Source organism: Cyprinodon tularosa, unplaced genomic scaffold (assembly GCF_016077235.1).
Source record: "Cyprinodon tularosa strain WSP-4 unplaced genomic scaffold, ASM1607723v1 ctg298, whole genome shotgun sequence".
In the NCBI taxonomy this organism is placed as follows: Eukaryota; Metazoa; Chordata; class Actinopteri; order Cyprinodontiformes; family Cyprinodontidae; genus Cyprinodon; species Cyprinodon tularosa.
The window spans coordinates 577,803-596,288 of record NW_024039005.1 but is presented as its reverse complement, the minus strand read 5'-3'; the positions used below and the strand labels follow the sequence as shown (position 1 = coordinate 596,288).

The 18,486-nt window shown below is 41.9% G+C and overlaps 1 protein-coding gene across 1 annotated transcript; it reads left to right on the top strand.

The window, feature by feature from the left end:
- The first annotated feature begins 147 nt into the window (after positions 1-147).
- epx (eosinophil peroxidase) lies at positions 148-17,073 on the top strand. The gene is made up of 16 exons (XM_038291301.1): positions 148-229; positions 290-380; positions 453-628; positions 1,628-1,760; positions 2,304-2,433; positions 2,512-2,718; positions 7,366-7,732; positions 7,810-7,970; positions 9,376-9,634; positions 9,712-9,882; positions 11,105-11,342; positions 11,412-11,623; positions 11,687-11,851; positions 12,747-12,830; positions 12,910-13,006; positions 16,495-17,073. Exons 3-16 carry the CDS (start codon positions 589-591, stop codon positions 16,550-16,552), a joined length of 2,322 nt encoding a protein of 773 aa, XP_038147229.1. The 5' UTR covers positions 148-229; positions 290-380; positions 453-588; the 3' UTR covers positions 16,553-17,073.
- Positions 17,074-18,486: the final 1,413 nt, after the last annotated feature.

The window sequence follows — 18,486 nt, the reverse complement described above, 5'->3', positions numbered from 1 at the left end:
ACGAGTCAGAGAGAGGTCTCCTGTTAGAAGCCTGGCCGGCATACAGAGCACCCAGAGTGAGTTTTTCTCTTTATTCTCAATATTTTAGTATTAATTTCATTTAGCAGCATCATATCCTTTGCTTGAATCACTTCATTTCAGATGTTTGCATCTGTGGTTGGACTTGCTGTTGTCCTAGTCACGTTTCCAGAGCACGGTGCATTTAGTAAAGTCTTCAACAGAACCTCAGGTAGGAGTTTCAGCTGATTATTTCCAATAAGTTCTCCTCTGACTGCCCCTTTGTTTACAGAAACCGCCTATTTGGGTTCAGCGTTTGTTCACCTAGCTCTTCAGAGAGCGATTGATCTGACGGATGCTGCTTATGCTCACACTAGAGAGAGGTATCATCTCCTAATATCGGTTTAACAGGAGCCTGAAAACGTCTCACTGGAAAACTGTTCTCATTTTTTTAGGGTGAAGAAGTCGTTTTCTGAAGGAGCTCTGAGACCAAGTGACCTGCTGGCCCAGTTTAAACAGGTGGAAACCAGAACCAGGACTCACATTCGCTCTGCTGAGCTGCTGGAAAACACAGTGGAGCTGATCAGAGAGATGGTCTACACCAGCACCATGCTGCAGCCCAGTCCATCTGGTATCAAACACATTTCAAATCTGATTACACTGCAAAAACAATCTAGATAGAAGTCAACATTTCTTAAATTAAGTGTAATTAGCCTTAATTTGAGTAGAAAACTAAGATTTACCAATGGAATGAGTATATTTCCTCTAAAAATAAGATAATTAGATATTATGCACTTGAAATAAGACAATGCAATTGTTTTTTCTTAATTTAAATGTAAATTGTCTTGTTCCAAGTTTTTGACTTACCTTCTCAATTTAAGAAAAAAATACACAAATTTTAAGAAAAACTGACTTATTGAGATTTCATTTTTTTCCACTTTCAGAGTATTTAATGTCTGTTTAATGTCCCATGTAGATTCAGGGAATTAAAAAAATAATAATAATGAAGGACCTATAAATGTTTATGTGTTTTCCAAAAAAAGTAAAAAAAAATCATTTCACTGGACTTTGTTTCCAAGTTTGAAGACATTTCTCTTCCATCTACACTGCAAAAACGATCCAGAAATAAGTAAAACATCTTAAATGAAGTATATTTACCCTTAATTTGAGCAGGTAAATAAGATGATCTGCCAATGGCGTGAGTATTTTTACTCTTTAAATAAGATAGTTAGATAATATGCACTTAAAATAAGACAATAATATTGTTTTTTTCTTATTTTAAAAGGACGTCTTGTTCCATTGGCAAAGTGTCTCACTTACCTCCTCAATTCAAAGAAAACTGCTTTTATTTTAAGAAAAAATAACTTATTGAGATTTCTATTTTCGCGGTGCAGGAAGCTTCTTCAATTCAAAATGTCAGAAATAGCGTTTAGTTCCAGGTTTTATCCAGCAACCCAACAAAGCCTGGTTTTAGTTTAGAAAACATGCAAATAGAAACGGATGAACGGGTCCCCCCCCCCTTTGGAAAAAAAGTCCAGTGGATTGTTTTTCATTTATTTTGGAATGACTATAACCTGGTTGACTGAGAATCTTCACCAGCAGACGAGTGTTTTATCCCATCTGTCCTCAGAGCTTCTGAGTGAAGGGGACGTGGAGGACCTGCTGCAGGTGACGGGCTGCTCCACGGAGCTGCACTCGCCCAGCTGTCAGACGGACTGTCTGTCTGAGCGCTACAGGTCCATCACAGGAGAGTGCAACAACAGGTGAGATCACATGGCTGCATGTGATTCAACTCCTTACAAAATAATTGTACCAGGGCCGTTCAATAAGAAATACTCCTGACCCACTTCCAGTTGCTTCAGCTAGATGAAATTTTGCAGGTGGAATTATTTAGATCTCTATAGATTAAGTGGAAAATTAAAGCTCTGAACTAACAGTGGTTTCTGATTTAGAGCCTGTTACTGAGCAGTGATCTGGTTTTCCTTTGGCCTCAAAAGGCCGTATGATGAAGCATCATCACCATAAATTACTGTCATTTAATCAAAAGTCTCCTGTTCGTCCTTTCAAATACAAAAAACTGATTTTGTATTTGAAGGTCACATTTTCTAAAGCTGCAGCTGATCATTTTATAGTATTTTATGGGTTTAACCTTCTGCCTTAAAACAGGTGCAAACACCTTTTTTACATGCAGAGTAGATCTTTTCTCTACGGTTGATGCGATTCGGTGGATGTAGAAGATTCTCCTTCAATTTTGGTTTATTTCATAAAGTTCCATCAAATTTCTGCCTGTTCTGTGTCTCCTTCAGGGAGCATCCAAAATGGGGTGCTGCAAACATCCCGTATTCCCGCTGGCTGCCTCCAGAATATGAAGATGTGTGGGGGACACCCAGAGGCTGGGAGCCCAAACACACCTACCACAATGTCAGCCTGCCTCCTGTAAGGGTCCCACTGCTGCACACACTCACCCTCCCTCCACCTCAGACTCCATCAGTTCTCCTCTAACTTATCCCGCAGGTACGGCTGGTGTCACAGGAAGTTCTGTTCACCCACAATGATAAAATCTCGGCAGACTCCTCTCTGTCCCACCTGCTGGTGGACTGGGGTCAGTGGATCGATCACGACATGGTGCTGACCCCTCAGAGCCCCAGCACAGCCACCTTTAAGACGGGTGACGACTGCACCCGCAGCTGCAGCCGGGACTCACCCTGCTTCCCTATTCAGGTGAGCTTCACTCGCCCTGGAGCACAACTTCAAATCTGTAAATCACCGACAGCAAGCACCTCAGTCCTTTGCTCCCCATCCCCGTAATCCTCCCTCTGCCTGCTCCATCACTCTGCCACACATGTAGGTTTTTGGGGAGGGGGTCGTTACTGGAAAGCCACACCTTCTGATGACGTCCCCCACCCCAATTTTATTTTGCATTTTAGACACTTCCATCTATCATTTTCACAACACACATCTATGTAGGGCATTTTTGGGGGGTGGGGGTCAGGGCCACCGGGGGCGTGCTTATTTTATGGGTGAGGTTGAAGCGGACTTTCTTTTTTTTTTTTTTTTTTTCGGGGAGGGGGGCGGTTCTGGTTGGGTGGCCGGCGCGGGATGGGGGGGCCCCGGTCCCGGGGGGGGCTCTTGCTGGGGGTGGTCAGGTCCGTGTGCGGGGTGGGGGGCCGGGCTTGAAGCAGGAAGGAGATGGGTAGGTTCACTTATTGGGTCATCCGATAGTCCCGGGACCGACCACCGGTGTCACCGGGGTTTTGGTCCTGGTATTATTGGATGTGAGTGTTATGTGTGAATGTGTGTCCGCGTTGTTATTTTCTTTATTTATTCTTATTATTATTATTTTATTTAATTAATTAATTTATTTATTTTTTTCTCTGTGGTACGAGTGGGGGCACTAGGGAGGGAAGGCATGACTGAGATGGTGTGTTTTTTTTCGTTTTTTTTTTTTGTTTTGTTTTTTTTTTCCCAGGTTGGGGTCTCAACCGCACCCTCTCCCAAATACATCTCAAGTCTCCGCTAAGTGCGGAACCCATTCCCCCCGTCCTGCTCTCCCTCCGCTGGCTGGCGTCGGGGCTCACCGGTGCACTGGTGGAGCTGGGGGTGGATGCCCGGGGGGCTGCTGGCTCATTCCTGGCGGCCTCTCCGCTGGCCCCGGCCGGCCGGGGCTTTGCTGGGGCTCCTGTCTGGGGGTCGGGTGCCCTTGGGGCCTCGGATCCCTGGGGCCCGGGACTGGATCCGCTTCGGGGTGGGGCTGGGTGTTGTTCGGGGATTTTCGGTGTCGGTGCCGGTGCCTTCGCTACGATGCCGGTTCCTGGGCGGTGTTTCTTTCCTATGCCGGTTCTGTGGTATCGGTTCGGGGGGGAGGGGAGCTGCACGGCATGGTGGAGTGCGAGTCTTGGGTCATATTTTGGGCTCCGATTTTTCCGCTCCCATTTCTCCTCTTGCATATTTATTTTAATTGTAATTATTAATTTATTAATTAATTTATTTACTCATTTATTATTATTAATATTATTATTTTTTTTTTCTTCTTCCTCGGTGGGGGGGAGTGGTTGCAGGCGGGTCGGTGTCTGGTGTCCACTGTCGCATTGTGGGGGCTCCTTTTTTTTTTTTTTTTGGGGGGGGTTTGGCATGTCTGTTTTCTCGGGGGGCAGGCGGGCCTGCTGGGTGGGGGTCCTGCTGGCAGCGCGCCGCTGGTGTGTGGGGGTCTGGGCGGCTGCGGCGGGGGTGGTGTTGGGGGGCCGGTGTGGGCGGGCTGGCTGCGCTGATTGGGTATTCGGGTGGGTTTTCCCTCTTGGAGGCATGGCGGAGCTGCTCTGTTACCGCTGATCGCGGCGGGTGAGGCTGCGGGGCGGGTGGGGGTTGGAGTGGCTCTGGCCGGCGCGCGTTGGGGGGCCGGGGCGGCGGCGCTGCTCTGGCCGCGTGTCAGGGCCTGGTGCGGGCGGCGGGGGGGGGGACGTGGCTGTGCTGCTTTGGCTTCGTCCGGTGGGGGAGCGGCGTGGTTCGCTCCGCTCTGGCTTTGTGCTGCCCCTCGGGCTGCGGGGGGGGGTGGTTGCGCCGGCTGCGGTCTGCTCTTCTTGCGGGTTTGCGCCGGGCGGCTTTTCTGCTCTTGGGCTGGGGGGCTTCTTCGTGGCTGCCTCTCCTCCTCCCTTGGTGGGGGTCTGATTTCCGGGGCTGGCCCCTCCTTGGTGCCTTCGCTTCTGGGGTCCCCTTGGGCGCCCGGGGCTTTGGGTCTCCCGGCGCTGGACTCAGTGCTCTGGGGGGTGTGCCTCTCCGGCTCTCCACAACCACTATTGAGCATTTTTTCTATGGTTAAAACTTTACATGCACAAGTTCACCCTCACAAACAATTACAGGTGCTAGGCTCCAGGTACTCAGAGATTCACTTCCAAACAGAAACCCCACATTCATATCTTCAGGTAACACAGAGTACATGTCAGACTTAATAATATTACGTTAGCGATATTTTCAAGGTGTTGCTTTATTGTATATCTCGTACTGTGTCTTTTGGTTGTGCTGTTCTTTTTTCATCTCATTACAGGTGATGAAGCAGACTGAAAATGTTTTGTCATTGTCTCCTTCCTATCTCCTCTGCAATAAAAAGTAACTTAAATGACAGTTAACTCGCTGTTTGATGAAAACCATAACAGACAGCATTTGAAAAACAAACAGCATCATGAAAACCAAGAAACACTTCAGGCAGGTCAGAGAAGAAATGCTAAATTCATCATCCAAAAATGGTTAGAGTGAAAAATAAGTGAGAAAACCGAATATAAACGGTGACAAGAACACTAGTTGTGTTCGGATATTTGAGGAAAAAACGTACAGATTTCTAGCTCTAATGACCTAATAAGGTTTATTATTTAAAACATGATTCAGTTTATTTCAATTGTGCATTTTATTTTTATTTTCCTGCTTTGTGTTTTTCTTTCATTATCAAATAAAACTTGGGGGAAAAAACTAGAAAAAACACTCAAAGGGTGCAGAGCTCCACCAACCAGATAATTTCACCCAGAATTGTGACTTAAAGGTATAGTGGAGGCAGGGGGGGATTTAATATTAGTTAATAGTAGGTAGTTGCTTAGGACCCCAAGTTCCTGGGGGCCCCATTGAAGCCAATTCCTTTCTCTAAAATGCCATCAGAACGCTGATAATATTAAGTGTGTCTCAGCCCCCCCCCTTCAGTGTCCACCATATTGGATCAGTCCATTTGCTGCACATGTTCAGAAAGGTCCAAACAGACAGCAGCAAACCATTTGAAAACAAACCATGCAAAGAGCAGTGTTGCCAACTTAGCGCTTTAGTCGCTATATTTAGCCACTTTTCAGACCCCTCTAGCACTTTGATTTCTAAAAAGCTCCTAGCGCCAAATCTAGAGACTTTTTTCTCTAAGAAAATCCTCCACTATACCTTTAAATCTATGGCTAAAACTCACAAATGTTCTGGAAAATTACCAAATATAAATGAACTGTTCGTTGGCACGAGGGGCACCTCGGGTAAAAACAATGACATAAAATCTGTTCACAAGTTTTCAGTTGATCCTGCTAACAAACAAACAAACATGGTTCCCTGAGTCCGATGCTGACAATACTCACTGCTGCCCCCCTCTGGTTAAGCAGGAAACTGCTAGTTCTGCAAAATATCATTATCTAACAATGTTAGAGAATCTTAAAAAAAAATCCCTGAATCCAGATTATGACCTGGATCATCACCAAAATGTAAAAATTTCCCATTTTCCCAAATGTAAAAAGTTAATCAGTTTCAGCTGCTTTGGTGTTAATGGAATGAACAACAGGTGAACTACAGGAATGGTTTTAAAGGTGGAGGCCACTGACATTTTCCCCTCCTCATCTTTTCTGACTCTTTTTCACCAGTTTTGCATTTGGCTAGGGTCACTGTCATTACTGTTAGCATGAGGCGCTACCTGGACCCTACAGAGGTAGCACAGGCAGTCCAACTCCTCCAGGATGGCGCATCAATACGTGCCATTGCCAGAAGGTTTGCTGTGTCTCCCAGCACAATCTGAAGAGCATGGAGGAGATTCCAGGAGACAGGCAGTTACTCCAGGAGAGTTGGACAGGGCCGCAGAAGGTCTACAACCCATCAGCAGGACCGCTATCTGCTCCTTTGTGCAAGGAGGAGCAGGAGGAGCACTGCCAGAGGCCTACACAATGACCTCCAGCAGGCCACTGGTGGGAATGTCTCTGACCAAACAATCAGAAACAGACTCCACCAGGGTGGCCTGAGGGCCCCACGTCCTCTAGTGGGCCCTGTGCTCACTGCCCGGCACCGTGGAGCTCCATCTGCATTTGCCGCAGAACACCAGAATTGGCAAGTCGGCCACTGGCGCCCTGTGCTTTTCACAGATGAGAGCCGATTCACCCTGAGCACATGTGACAGACATGAAAGGGTCTGGAGAAGCCGTGGAGAACGTTCTGCTGCCTGTAACATCGTTCAGCATGACCGGTTTGGTGGGGGGTCAGTGATGGTCTGGGGAGGCGATACCCCAGGACGCCATCCGTCGTCTCATTAGGAGCATGCCCTGACGTTGTCAGGCATGGATACACGCACGTGGGGGCCATGCAAATGGCTGAATATTATTTTGAGTTGCTGCAATGAAATTTCATCAAAATGGACTAGCCTGCAGCATCATTTTTTCACTGTAATTATTGGGGTGTCTTTGAATTCAGCACATCACCCAGTCCATATCAGGATAAATAAACAGCAGGATTTTTTCCCTGATTGAGTTCTGATGGGTTTTCAAAGTGTTCCTTTAATTTCTTTGAGCAGCGCATATATAAAGTAAGATTGCTGAATTTCCCTGGATAAGTGTTTCTCCAGCAGCTCCAGTCTAATCCTTTCCCCCAGATCCCCTCTTCTGATCCTCGCAGCGGCATCCAGAGCTGTATGCCTTTCTTCCGCTCCGCTCCCAGCTGTAACAGCAGAGTCCTGCCTCGTTCCCACCGAGAGCAGCTCAATGCCATCACCTCCTTTGTAGATGCCAGCATGGTGTACGGTAGCTCCCCCAGTTTGGCTTCAGCTCTCAGGAACCTCTCGTCACCTCTGGGCTCCATGAACCTCAACTCCCAGTTCTGGGATGAGGAGCTGCCCTACATGCCATTCCTGCCCCGCGTGCAGGCTCACCTGGACCCCTGCGGCCCCCGTAACTCCACCACTTTGGGGCCATCTAGTAGATCTCCGCTCCTAGAGAACACCACTTCATGCTTTCATGCAGGTGAGTGAAAAAACTTCTAAATCATCCAACCGTTTGCAGATATTAAGTCCTTTTTTTATGAATGCTTACATTTGCAGGGGATTCAAGAGTTAATGAGCATCTGGGACTGATTGTGCTGCACACACTTTTTCTGAGGGAGCACAACAGGCTGGTGAAAGAGCTGCACCAGCTCAACCCTCACTGGAGTCCAGAGACCCTCTACCAGGAAGCGAGGAAGATCATAGGAGCCATTCACCAGGTGTTTACAGCAGCTTCAGCTGGACCCAGAGCAGCGTTGGCATTTTAGGCCTTTTTGAAAGAATACTTCTTTTATCAGCCTTGTATGCTGGTGAAGATGCTCAGTCATCCAGGTCATATTTATTCCAAAAACTTCCACTAGCTTTTTCTATTCAAAATGTCAGGAATAGCGTTTAGTTCCAGGTTTTATACAGTAGCTCAACAAAGCCTTGTTTAGAAAAAATAAACTTTAGAATGGCTCAACACAGGAGAGCGCCCTCCTCTGGACAAGACTCTGCACTACATCTACACCTGATGGACAAAGGACATTCTTTGGAGGACCAGAATGTTCACATTTTGGAAAAAGAAGACAGGTAGTTTGAGAGGAAGGAAACCATCTTTGTTAAGAAAGAAAAACCAACCTTAAAGGGGGGGGGGGGGGGGATCTCAGATTTCAGCTTTCAAAAACCTGCAATGCAGCAATAGAGTTGATTCCTTCCCGCTTTCATCGCAGCTCCAACCCCTTTACAGGAGAACAGAAGACCTCACCTATTCAGCCAGGCCAACTATTCCCTCTAACGACCCCCCCTTTCAGAGACATAGACAGGTATGGGGCATTGCAGGCTAACAAAGAAGCCAAACGACCCCCATTCCAAAGGGGGGGACCCGTTCATCCGTTTCTATTTGCATGTTTTCTAAACTAAAACCAGGCTTTGTTGGGCTGCTGGATAAAACCTGGAACTAAACGCTATTTCTGACATTTTTAATTTAAAAAGCTTCCTGGATGGAAGAGAAACGTCTTCAAACTGGGAAACAAAGTCCAGAGGATTGATTTTTTTACTTTCTGGGGAATCATCAGTCTTGTATTTTTTCTTTTAGTTTAGTTTTATAGAAAACAGGACCACAGACCACAAGTGACCTAATATTAAAAACCTTGTTTGGACACCATTTAATTCAGTCAGTTTAATATCGGTTTATAAGGAAATATTTGACTATTTTTCACGGTGCAAAACCTGTAGCCACTCAAATGTTCAATCATTAAAAATAAATAAATGAATATTTATTCACCTTATGAAATTTTAACCTCAACACAATTTCATAGATAAAGGTTTGGACACCACTCTATCCTTTATAGCTGAATACCTGTTTTTCTAGCAGTCCAGCTAAATCAAACTTGTTAAGAATTCCAAATATTAGGGGCTTTTTTTAAGATATCTTATATTTTCCAATTGGAGTCTTTTTTAAAGAACCACAAGAAAAACAGAAAACTTTGCAGTCCTCCCTGGACCTCTAAATAAATAGAGGAATAGAATTTACTTCAATCAGAAGTTGGTATTTGTTGTAAATCATAAAGCAATAAAAATAAAAATAAATGTAGAAATATAACACTGGTACTTTTCTTACAGTTCCTAACTTCCTTTTTCCAGATCCTAACCTGGGAGCGCTACTTGCCACGAGTGCTGGGTGAGGGCGCCATGACCCGGCTGATGCCGCCCTACCAGGAGTATGATCCAGACATGGACCCAAGTATCGCCAACACCTTCGCTACTGCCGCCTTTCGTTTTGCACACGTCACCATACAGCCCATGGTGACCCGGCTGGGTCCAGAGTACACCCTTAACCCCAAATATCCTCCTCTGCCTCTTCATCACTCACTGTTTGCCTCCTGGAGGGTCGTGGAGGAAGGTGAAGGAGGTCCTATAACTAAACTCACCTGCATTGGTTAAGTTTTAGTGTTTTATTCTCTCCTGGCGTTTCATTAGGGGGTATTGACCCTGTGCTGCGAGGCATGCTGCTCTCTCCCGCCAAGCTGCAGACTGCAGGTCAGATGATGGTGGAGGAGCTCACAGAGAAGCTGTTTCAGGCACACGGAGGGATGCCTCTGGACCTGGGAGCGCTGAACCTGCAGAGGGGCCGGGACCACGGCCTGCCTGGTAACCAGCTTTTATAGTTCAGACACAGAGAAGCTTTATCACTGTACTTTGATGACCCTTAACCCCCGATGGCTCCCTGGGTGCTGCATCATCGCAGCCCCACCCCCTTTACAGGAGAACAGAAGACCTTCAGCCAGGCCAGCAATTCCCTCTAACGACCCCCGTTCCAAAGGGGGGGACCCGTTCATCCGTTTCTATTTGCATGTTTTCTAAACTAAAACCAGGCTTTGTTGGGCTGCTGGATAAAACCTGGAACTAAACGCTATTTCTGACATTTGGAATTGAAAAAGCTTCCTGGATGGAAGAGAAACGTCTTCAAACTTGGAAACAAAGTCCAGTGGATTGATTCCATGAACTCATAGATTATAATGTGGGTTTGCATTATTAGCTACGGTTCTGGCGTCTTTTGGGATCATAATTTATCTGAAAACTTAAATCTATTTCATAAATATTGCTGCATTATAGCTGCTTTAAAGTCTAAACACATGAGATAGAAATGATGCATTGTTGTTGCTTTGAACTGTGTAGAGCAGGCATCCCCAAACTCGGTCCTCGAGAGCCGCTGTCCTGCAGGTTTTAGATGTTTCTCTGCTCCAGCACAGCTGATTTTAATTAATAGTTGATTAACAGGCTTTTGCTCTACTGCAATCATTATAATCAGCTGTGCTAAAGCAAGGAAACCTCTAAAACCTGCAGGACAGCGGCCCTCGAGGACCGAGTTTGGGGATGCCTGGTGTAGAGTTTGGAAGCTGAGGCAAAAGCATTTCTTGCAAGAAATAAGGTTCAAATTTATTTAACGTCCTCAGAAGGAGAGATAGAGCTCTGACTGAGGCAAAGCTCAGTAAATACATTTATACAGCAACTCCCAACACACACTCTCCCTAGGAACTATCCCATCCCTACATAAAGAACTTTCTCACAGACGAACATTTGGTTATTCCCATGAAAAAACACTTCAATTCACCAAGGACATAAATTTTAGGCAGATAAACACTCAGAAAGAGGCTGTGAACTCATTCTTATCTCTCATGCATACAGACTGGTACAAGACTTCTAAACAATCTCCCCTATTTATGCAGAGAAAAGGCAAACTAAAAATGTTTTATCTCATAAATAGGCCAAGGAAAAATATGCTTCCACAACAGTTTCACCTGTCCTCAAGAAACCACTGAATTCTTTTTCTTTTCTGTATTTTCTTTCTCTCTCCTTTGTCGTTCATCAGGTTACAGCTCATGGCGACGGTTCTGTAATCTCTCTGCTCCCAACTCTACCTCAGAACTGGCAGAAATTTTAGGGAACTCCACCTTAGCTCATAAATTTAATGTTTTGTACGGGACCCCGCACAACATGGATGTGTGGGTGGGGGCCATATCTGAGCCCCCTCTGCCCGGGGGCCGAGTGGGACCGCTCCTGTCCTGCCTGCTGGCCAAACAGTTCAGAGCACTGAGAGACGGAGACAGGTAGGACTACAGAGGGAGCCAAACACTTATTGAAGAGGTGGACATTTTAATGGGTTTTCTTCCTTCCAGGTTCTGGTGGGAGAGGAACGGCGTCTTCACCAGAACCCAGAGGAGACACCTGCACAACGTCTCCCTGTCCCGCATCATTTGTGACAACAGCCACATCACCCATGTCCCTGCGGACCCGTTTTCACGGACGGAGAGCTCAGAGGACATGCTGACCTGTTCCCATCCACTCATCCCCCATCTGGACCTCAGCCCCTGGAAAGAGCCGCAAACCGGTGAGGAAGTGGAACTGAGGAGATGCTGAAATCTGCATTTTTAAAAATAACTGTCTCCTCCAGATCCCATCTGTGGTCCGATACCCAGGATCCACTCAGGCTACTCGCTGCTGTGCAACTCTACAGTCCTTTATGAGTGTCAGGCTGGATTCAAGCTGCTGGGCTCTCCACACATTAGATGTGATTCAGAGAGCCAGAGGTGGAGCTCGCCGCCTCCAACATGTCAAGGTGGAGGAAACATGTCTGAATCCCTCATCCTTTGCAAATTGCTAAAATGAATGAAATGATTCATTTTGCATGTTTACAGCAGGATCACTACCTCTAAACAAAGTTGGTACTAAACCTTCTCTATAGGGAGGATTGAAGAAGTATCGGTTAAAGTGCAAACTTTATTCTCTACAAAAGGGGAAAAAGTAAAAAAAATCAAGTCAGTTTTAGAGCAAATAGATTTAATATCATTTAATTTTAAAGATATATCATATCTGGTTTGCAGATATGATATATGGCTGAGTACAGTCACCATTTTACTGGATTTCTATATTGATTCTACGCTTTAAATACCAGAAGTATTCTGGATGGGGCCAGCTTTTAAAGTTGCCTTTTGTATCTATGCTTCTTTTTCTATGTCTGCTTCTGTCTCCTTGAACCCCAGTGGGCCTCAGCAGATGGCCGCTCACACTGAGCCTGGTTCTGCTGGAGGTTTCTTCCTGTTCAAAGGGAGTTTTTCCTCTCCACTGTCGCTACAAGCATGCTTAGTGTGAGGGATTGCTGAAGAGTCAATGAGTCGATGCAATCAGCTGGTTTTCCTTAGATAGAAAACTTTGAATCAATCTGACTGGATGATCTGGTTGAACTGGAAAGTGACCTGAGATGACATGATGTGAATTGGAGCTATAGAAATACACTGAATAGAATTGCGTAAAATTGCACCATGTGCATATTTTTATTTACAGTAGAATGTAAAGAAACATGTATTTGGCATGAATATGTTTTGGAAACTCTGTGCACTTTTGTAACGTTGCAAAAATGTAAAATCACCACCTGAGAAGTTCAGTTGTTAAACAATTAAAAGTTCTGGTCTGTTACATCTGGCTTAATGTTTGTGATCATTTTTGTTTTGTAGACATTAATGAGTGTGAAGGACTGGTTTCCTCTTGTCCACAGCATCTGGAATGCTTCAACACAGCAGGTTCCTTCCTTTGCTCAGGTCAGTTCACAAATTACATGTGAATACAGAACACACTAGTGACATCCTTGTGTTCTAATGGTGACCTGCTGTCATCCAGAGCCCGTCTCACTGTCTGCTGTCTCCATTGTGGCTGCGGTGATGGTGGTGATTGGTGGTGTAGCTGGGCTGGTGTTGGTCCTGATCTGTTATCGAAGGTAGGTTAGTGGAAGTTACAGACTTGGAAATGTTTTCATACATTTTTATCACATTATTAAAACCACCTCTGATTTATTTATTTTAATTATGTTTTTGTATTAATTAGATCAAAAAAATCCAAAGATTAAAATGGTTTAATAATAATAATACAAGGTTTTTAGGATAAATCTGAGAAATGAGCATGGGGTTGTGCTTCACACCTAGAGGAAATGTTGTGCAATCTGCATCCTTCGAGTTACCTAATCAGAAACCCTCAACACACTATCCACATGCTAAAACATGGTGGTGTCAGGATGGTGCTGTGGGCCTGTTTACCTTCATTAGGAAATCATGTTAAACAGAGCTTAACACAGAGGAATCATGGAAGAAAAACTATAGATGTCCAACTTGAGAAGCAAGTGCAATAACGTGCAAAAACATGCAATAACGTGCAATATTGTGCAACAATATGCAATAACGTGCAATAGCGGGCACAAACGTGCAATAATGTGCGAAAACGTGCCATAACATGCAATAACGTACAATAACATGCAATGACATGCAATAACGTGCAATAATGTGCAATAACATATGACCATGTGCAATAACGTGCAATAACATATAATCATGTGCAACAACATGTAATAACGTGCACAAACGTGCAATAACATACAATAATGTGCAAAAACGTGCAATAACATGCAATAACGTGCATGACATGCAATGACATGCAATAATGTGCAATAACGTGCAATAACGTGCAATAATGTGCAATAACATATGATCATGTGCAATAACGTGCAATAACATATAATCATGTGCAATAACGTGCAATAACATGCAATAACTTGCAATAACGTGCAATAATTTGCAATAACTTGCAATAACATGCAATAACTTGGAATAACGTGCAATAATTTGCAATAACTTGCAATAACATGCAATAACTTGGAATAACGTGCAATAATATGCAACAACTTAAAATAACATGCAATAACTTGCAATAACGTGCAATAATTTGCAACAACTTGCAATAACATGCAATAACTTGCAATAACGTGCAATAATATGCAACAACTTAAAATAACATGCAATAATTTGCAATAACGTGCAATAATGTATAATCATGCGCAATAACATGTAATAACATGCAAAAATTTACAATAACGCGCAATAACTTGCAACAACTTGCAATAATGTGCAAGATGTGTAATAATATGCAATAACATGCAATAACGTATAATGATGTGCAATAACGTGCAATAACATATAATCATGTGCAATAACGTGCAAAAACATGCAATAACTTGCAATAACATGCAATAATTTGCAACAACTTGCAATAACATGCAATAATTTGCAATAACTTTCAATAACATGCAATAACTTGCAATAACGTGCAATAATTTGCAACAACTTGCAATAACATGCAATAACTTGGAATAACGTGCAATAATATGCAACAACTTAAAATAACATGCAATAACTTGCAATAACGTGCAATAATTTGCAACAACTTGCAATAACATGCAATAACTTGCAATAACGTGCAATAATATGCAACAACTTAAAATAACATGCAATAATTTGCAATAACGTGCAATAATGTATAATCATGCGCAATAACATGTAATAACATGCAAAAATTTACAATAACGCGCAATAACATGCAACAACTTGCAATAATGTGCAAGATGTGTAATAATATGCAATAACATGCAATAACGTATAATGATGTGCAATAACGTGCAATAACATATAATCATGTGCAATAACGTGCAAAAACATGCAATAACTTGCAATAACATGCAATAATTTGCAACAACTTGCAATAACATGCAATAATTTGCAATAACTTTCAATAACATGCAATAACTTGCAATAACGTGCAATAATTTGCAACAACTTGCAATAACATGCAATAACTTGCAATAACGTGCAATAATTTGCAACAACTTGCAATAACATGCAATGACTTGCAATAACATGCAATAACTTGCAATAACATGCAATAACTTGCAATAACGTGCAATAATTTGCAACAACTTGCAATAACATGCAATAACTTGCAATAACGTGCAATAATTTGCAACAACTTGCAATAACATGCAATGACTTGCAATAACATGCAATAACTTGCAATAACATGCAATAATTTGCAACAACTTGCAATAACATGCAATAACTTGCAATAACGTGCAATAATTTGCAACAACTTGCAATAACATGCAATGATTTGCAATAACATGCAATAACTTGCAATAATGTGCAATAATTTGCAATAACGTATAATCATGCGCAATAACGTGCAATAATTGGCAATAACGTATATCATGTGCAATAACGTGCAATAACATGCAACAACTTGCAATAACATGCAATAACGTGCAATAATATGCAATAAAGTGTAATCATATGCAATAACATGCAATAATGTATAATGATGTGCAATAACATGCAATAACGTATAATGATATGCAATAACATGCAATAACGTATAATCATGCGCAATAACGTGCAATAATTTGCAATAACGTGCAATAACGTATATCATGTGCAATAACGTGCAATAACATGCAACAACTTGCAATAACATGCAATAACGTGCAATAATATGCAATAAAGTGTAATAATATGCAATAACATGCAATAACGTATAATGATGTGCAATAACATGGAACAAAGTGCAATAATATATAATGATCTACAATCTACTATCAATAAAGTCAATCAATCAATTTTCCTTCAACTTCACAACTGCATGAAACACAAATACTCTGTTACTTCATGTTACTTGTTTTACTTCTAGAAATGTTGGCTATCTATACTTAGTGGGGTAATTATTTTCGAGACAATCTTTTACTTTCTTCTCTTTGCATTTTAAAAATAGACTTTTCTATTTTCTTTATGGTCTGTTGGTATTTAAAAAAAAAAAAATCATCAAAATAATTAGTTTCATCCAAACAATTAATTTCTTTGTGGTTGGACTCGGTGCTGCCCCAACTTGTTGCTCACTACATACCAAAATAAATAGTTTTTCCAGATGATGCAAAGTTAAATGTGACGCTGTTACCATTCGTTATAAAACTAAGAAAATAAAGTCTAAGGAAGTTATCATCCAGAATTGTAGAAAAATGTTTCTTTAATAGAGCAGAGCAGTAAAGCTTCTGGCCTAAACAGTTTTTTCCTGCATTACTTTTACTTTTATACTTTAAGTAGTTTTACAAAATGGTACTTTTACACTTTCACTGGAGTAAAAAGCTGAAGTTGATCCTCTAACTTCTAAAAAAGTGTTTTTAAACAGCAGGATTTATACTTCTACTTCAGTAATAAATATTAATACTTTTGAAAGCTCTGAATAAGAAACAGAGACCGCTTTATTTTATAAATGAAATAAAAAAAGCCAACATGTTACTTTAGCAAAAAGCACTGAATAAGTTAGAAGCCTTTTATATTTCCATATATTTTTAAAACAGTTGATTCTTTGTTTTTTTCTATTGACTTGCAGATATTTTCCAAAGTCTGAAGAGCTGATTTCTGCTGAATGTCGCCATGGGAACAGCTGACCTCCTTTAATCTGCTGTGATGGAAAGTTTTAGCTGCCTTTTTTATAACCGAGTCACAGAGTGGCTGAACAGGTCTTTGTTTACTCATCAGAGACGTGTAATGTCACATGGTGTCCCCGCGTTACGCCAGCGGCCATTCATAAAACCCCAGGCCAAACGATGCTTACGGTTATTTGTGCAAACAGGTCATGAAAACAGGAACCTAGAGAAGTTAATCCAGGAAACTGGAAATCTGAAAGCTCCAAAAACAGATTTCCAGTCTTTGTGAGCCTGAGCCTGATTACTGCTAACAAACCTGTTGGGCAACTGAGTCAGAAATGGAAATCCAGGGTTGTGTGAGGGCAGTTAGGGCTTTCAGAGCCCATTTTACTTTCACATTAACATCTTTCTTATCATCCATGCAGCCTAAACTGCTGCCTGCAGTTCAAACTGTCCTTATTGTTGACACTAACTAGCTAGCCAGCTAACTAAAGGTTTCTATTATTGGTTAAATGTTGATTTATTTATTTAAGAGAGCTGTAACCAGGGTTAACATTTATTCATTTGATTTAGATTAGGGCTGCAACTAACAATTATTTTACAAACCAATTAATCTCTCGGTTATTTTTTCAGATTAATAATCAAATATAAAAATGTTCATTAATTAAGTCTTTTTACAAAAATAACTAAAACTTTTCCCCCTGAGCATTTCTGGATAAAGCAGATTAACAGATGGAAAAGATTTTTTAATCTTAAATGCAAAATGTATATATATTATTTTACAATCTTTGTATAATTCCTGCTCTAAGTGGGTTACTCAGTCACTACACCATACTATATTAATCAATTACTAAATGATTATTTTAATTATAGATTAATCCGTTAGTTTCAACACTATTTTTAGGCGGAATAAAGAGGAGTCAGATCAATTAGCTGCCCTTAGAAAAGGGAAAGTGGCAGTTATTTTGTAAATAATTACATTTTGCATGACGTGTGACGCAGCTAGAGGACAATCACCTTATTTTAGGAAAGTCTTTTTATTTAAAAATCCACCACAAAATAGAATCTAAAGGTTTTAGATCTATGTGCTCTATTGTGGCCCTCTGTCAGCAGCAAACAAGGTCCCTAAACATTTTTTGGGTCAATATTCTAGTCTTTTCTGGACAGGGAGGAGGAAACGAACACCAGCCATTGATGGATTGCATGAGGACACAAGGAGGAAATAAAGGAATGGAGGTTTGGAAGCAGGTTTTTCTTCGGCCTAATTGGGGTGAAAGGAAGACTAGGAGTGATAAAAGATAAGAGTTTAATGTTTCCACATCGTCATTCATGCCACGCAAAGACGACGCCTGTTCTGAGTGTTTATCTGCTTAATGAAAAATGTATGTCATTGATGAACTGAAGTTGTTTTCCTCCAAATGTTTGTGTGTTAGGAAGATCTTTATGCAGGGGGGGGGGGGTTATGGTCCCACGGGAGAGAGTGTTTGGATTTGTACAGAATAAATAGGTTTGCTCCAGTCAGAGCTTTTCTCTCTGTCTAAGGACGTAAAATAAATTTAAACTTTCTCTTGCAAGAGTCTCAGTTTCTGCACAGCTTCACAGAGGATAGAGAAAAGTGGAGGAAGGAATGATTAGGAAAGAGAACAAGGATGGAAACAAAACATAAAAATAATATAAGGCACAAAAAAGGAAAGATAGAAGACAGAAGTTTAAAAAGTCCAAAGCAAGAAATAAACTATGATCTACAAATAAATATATTTCTTAATCAGACCTGATATATACCAAAGCAGATTGTTTAGGTAGGATTTGTTCACACAGCAGGAAAATGCTCTTTATAAAAAAAAAACATGCAAAAAAGTAGAAAATGAAATCAGAATGGAGCCTCCATACTTTCAGTGTAAAAGTGAGTCTGTTTGTTTTATAAGTCAGGTTTGCTTCTAGAGCATCACAGAAAA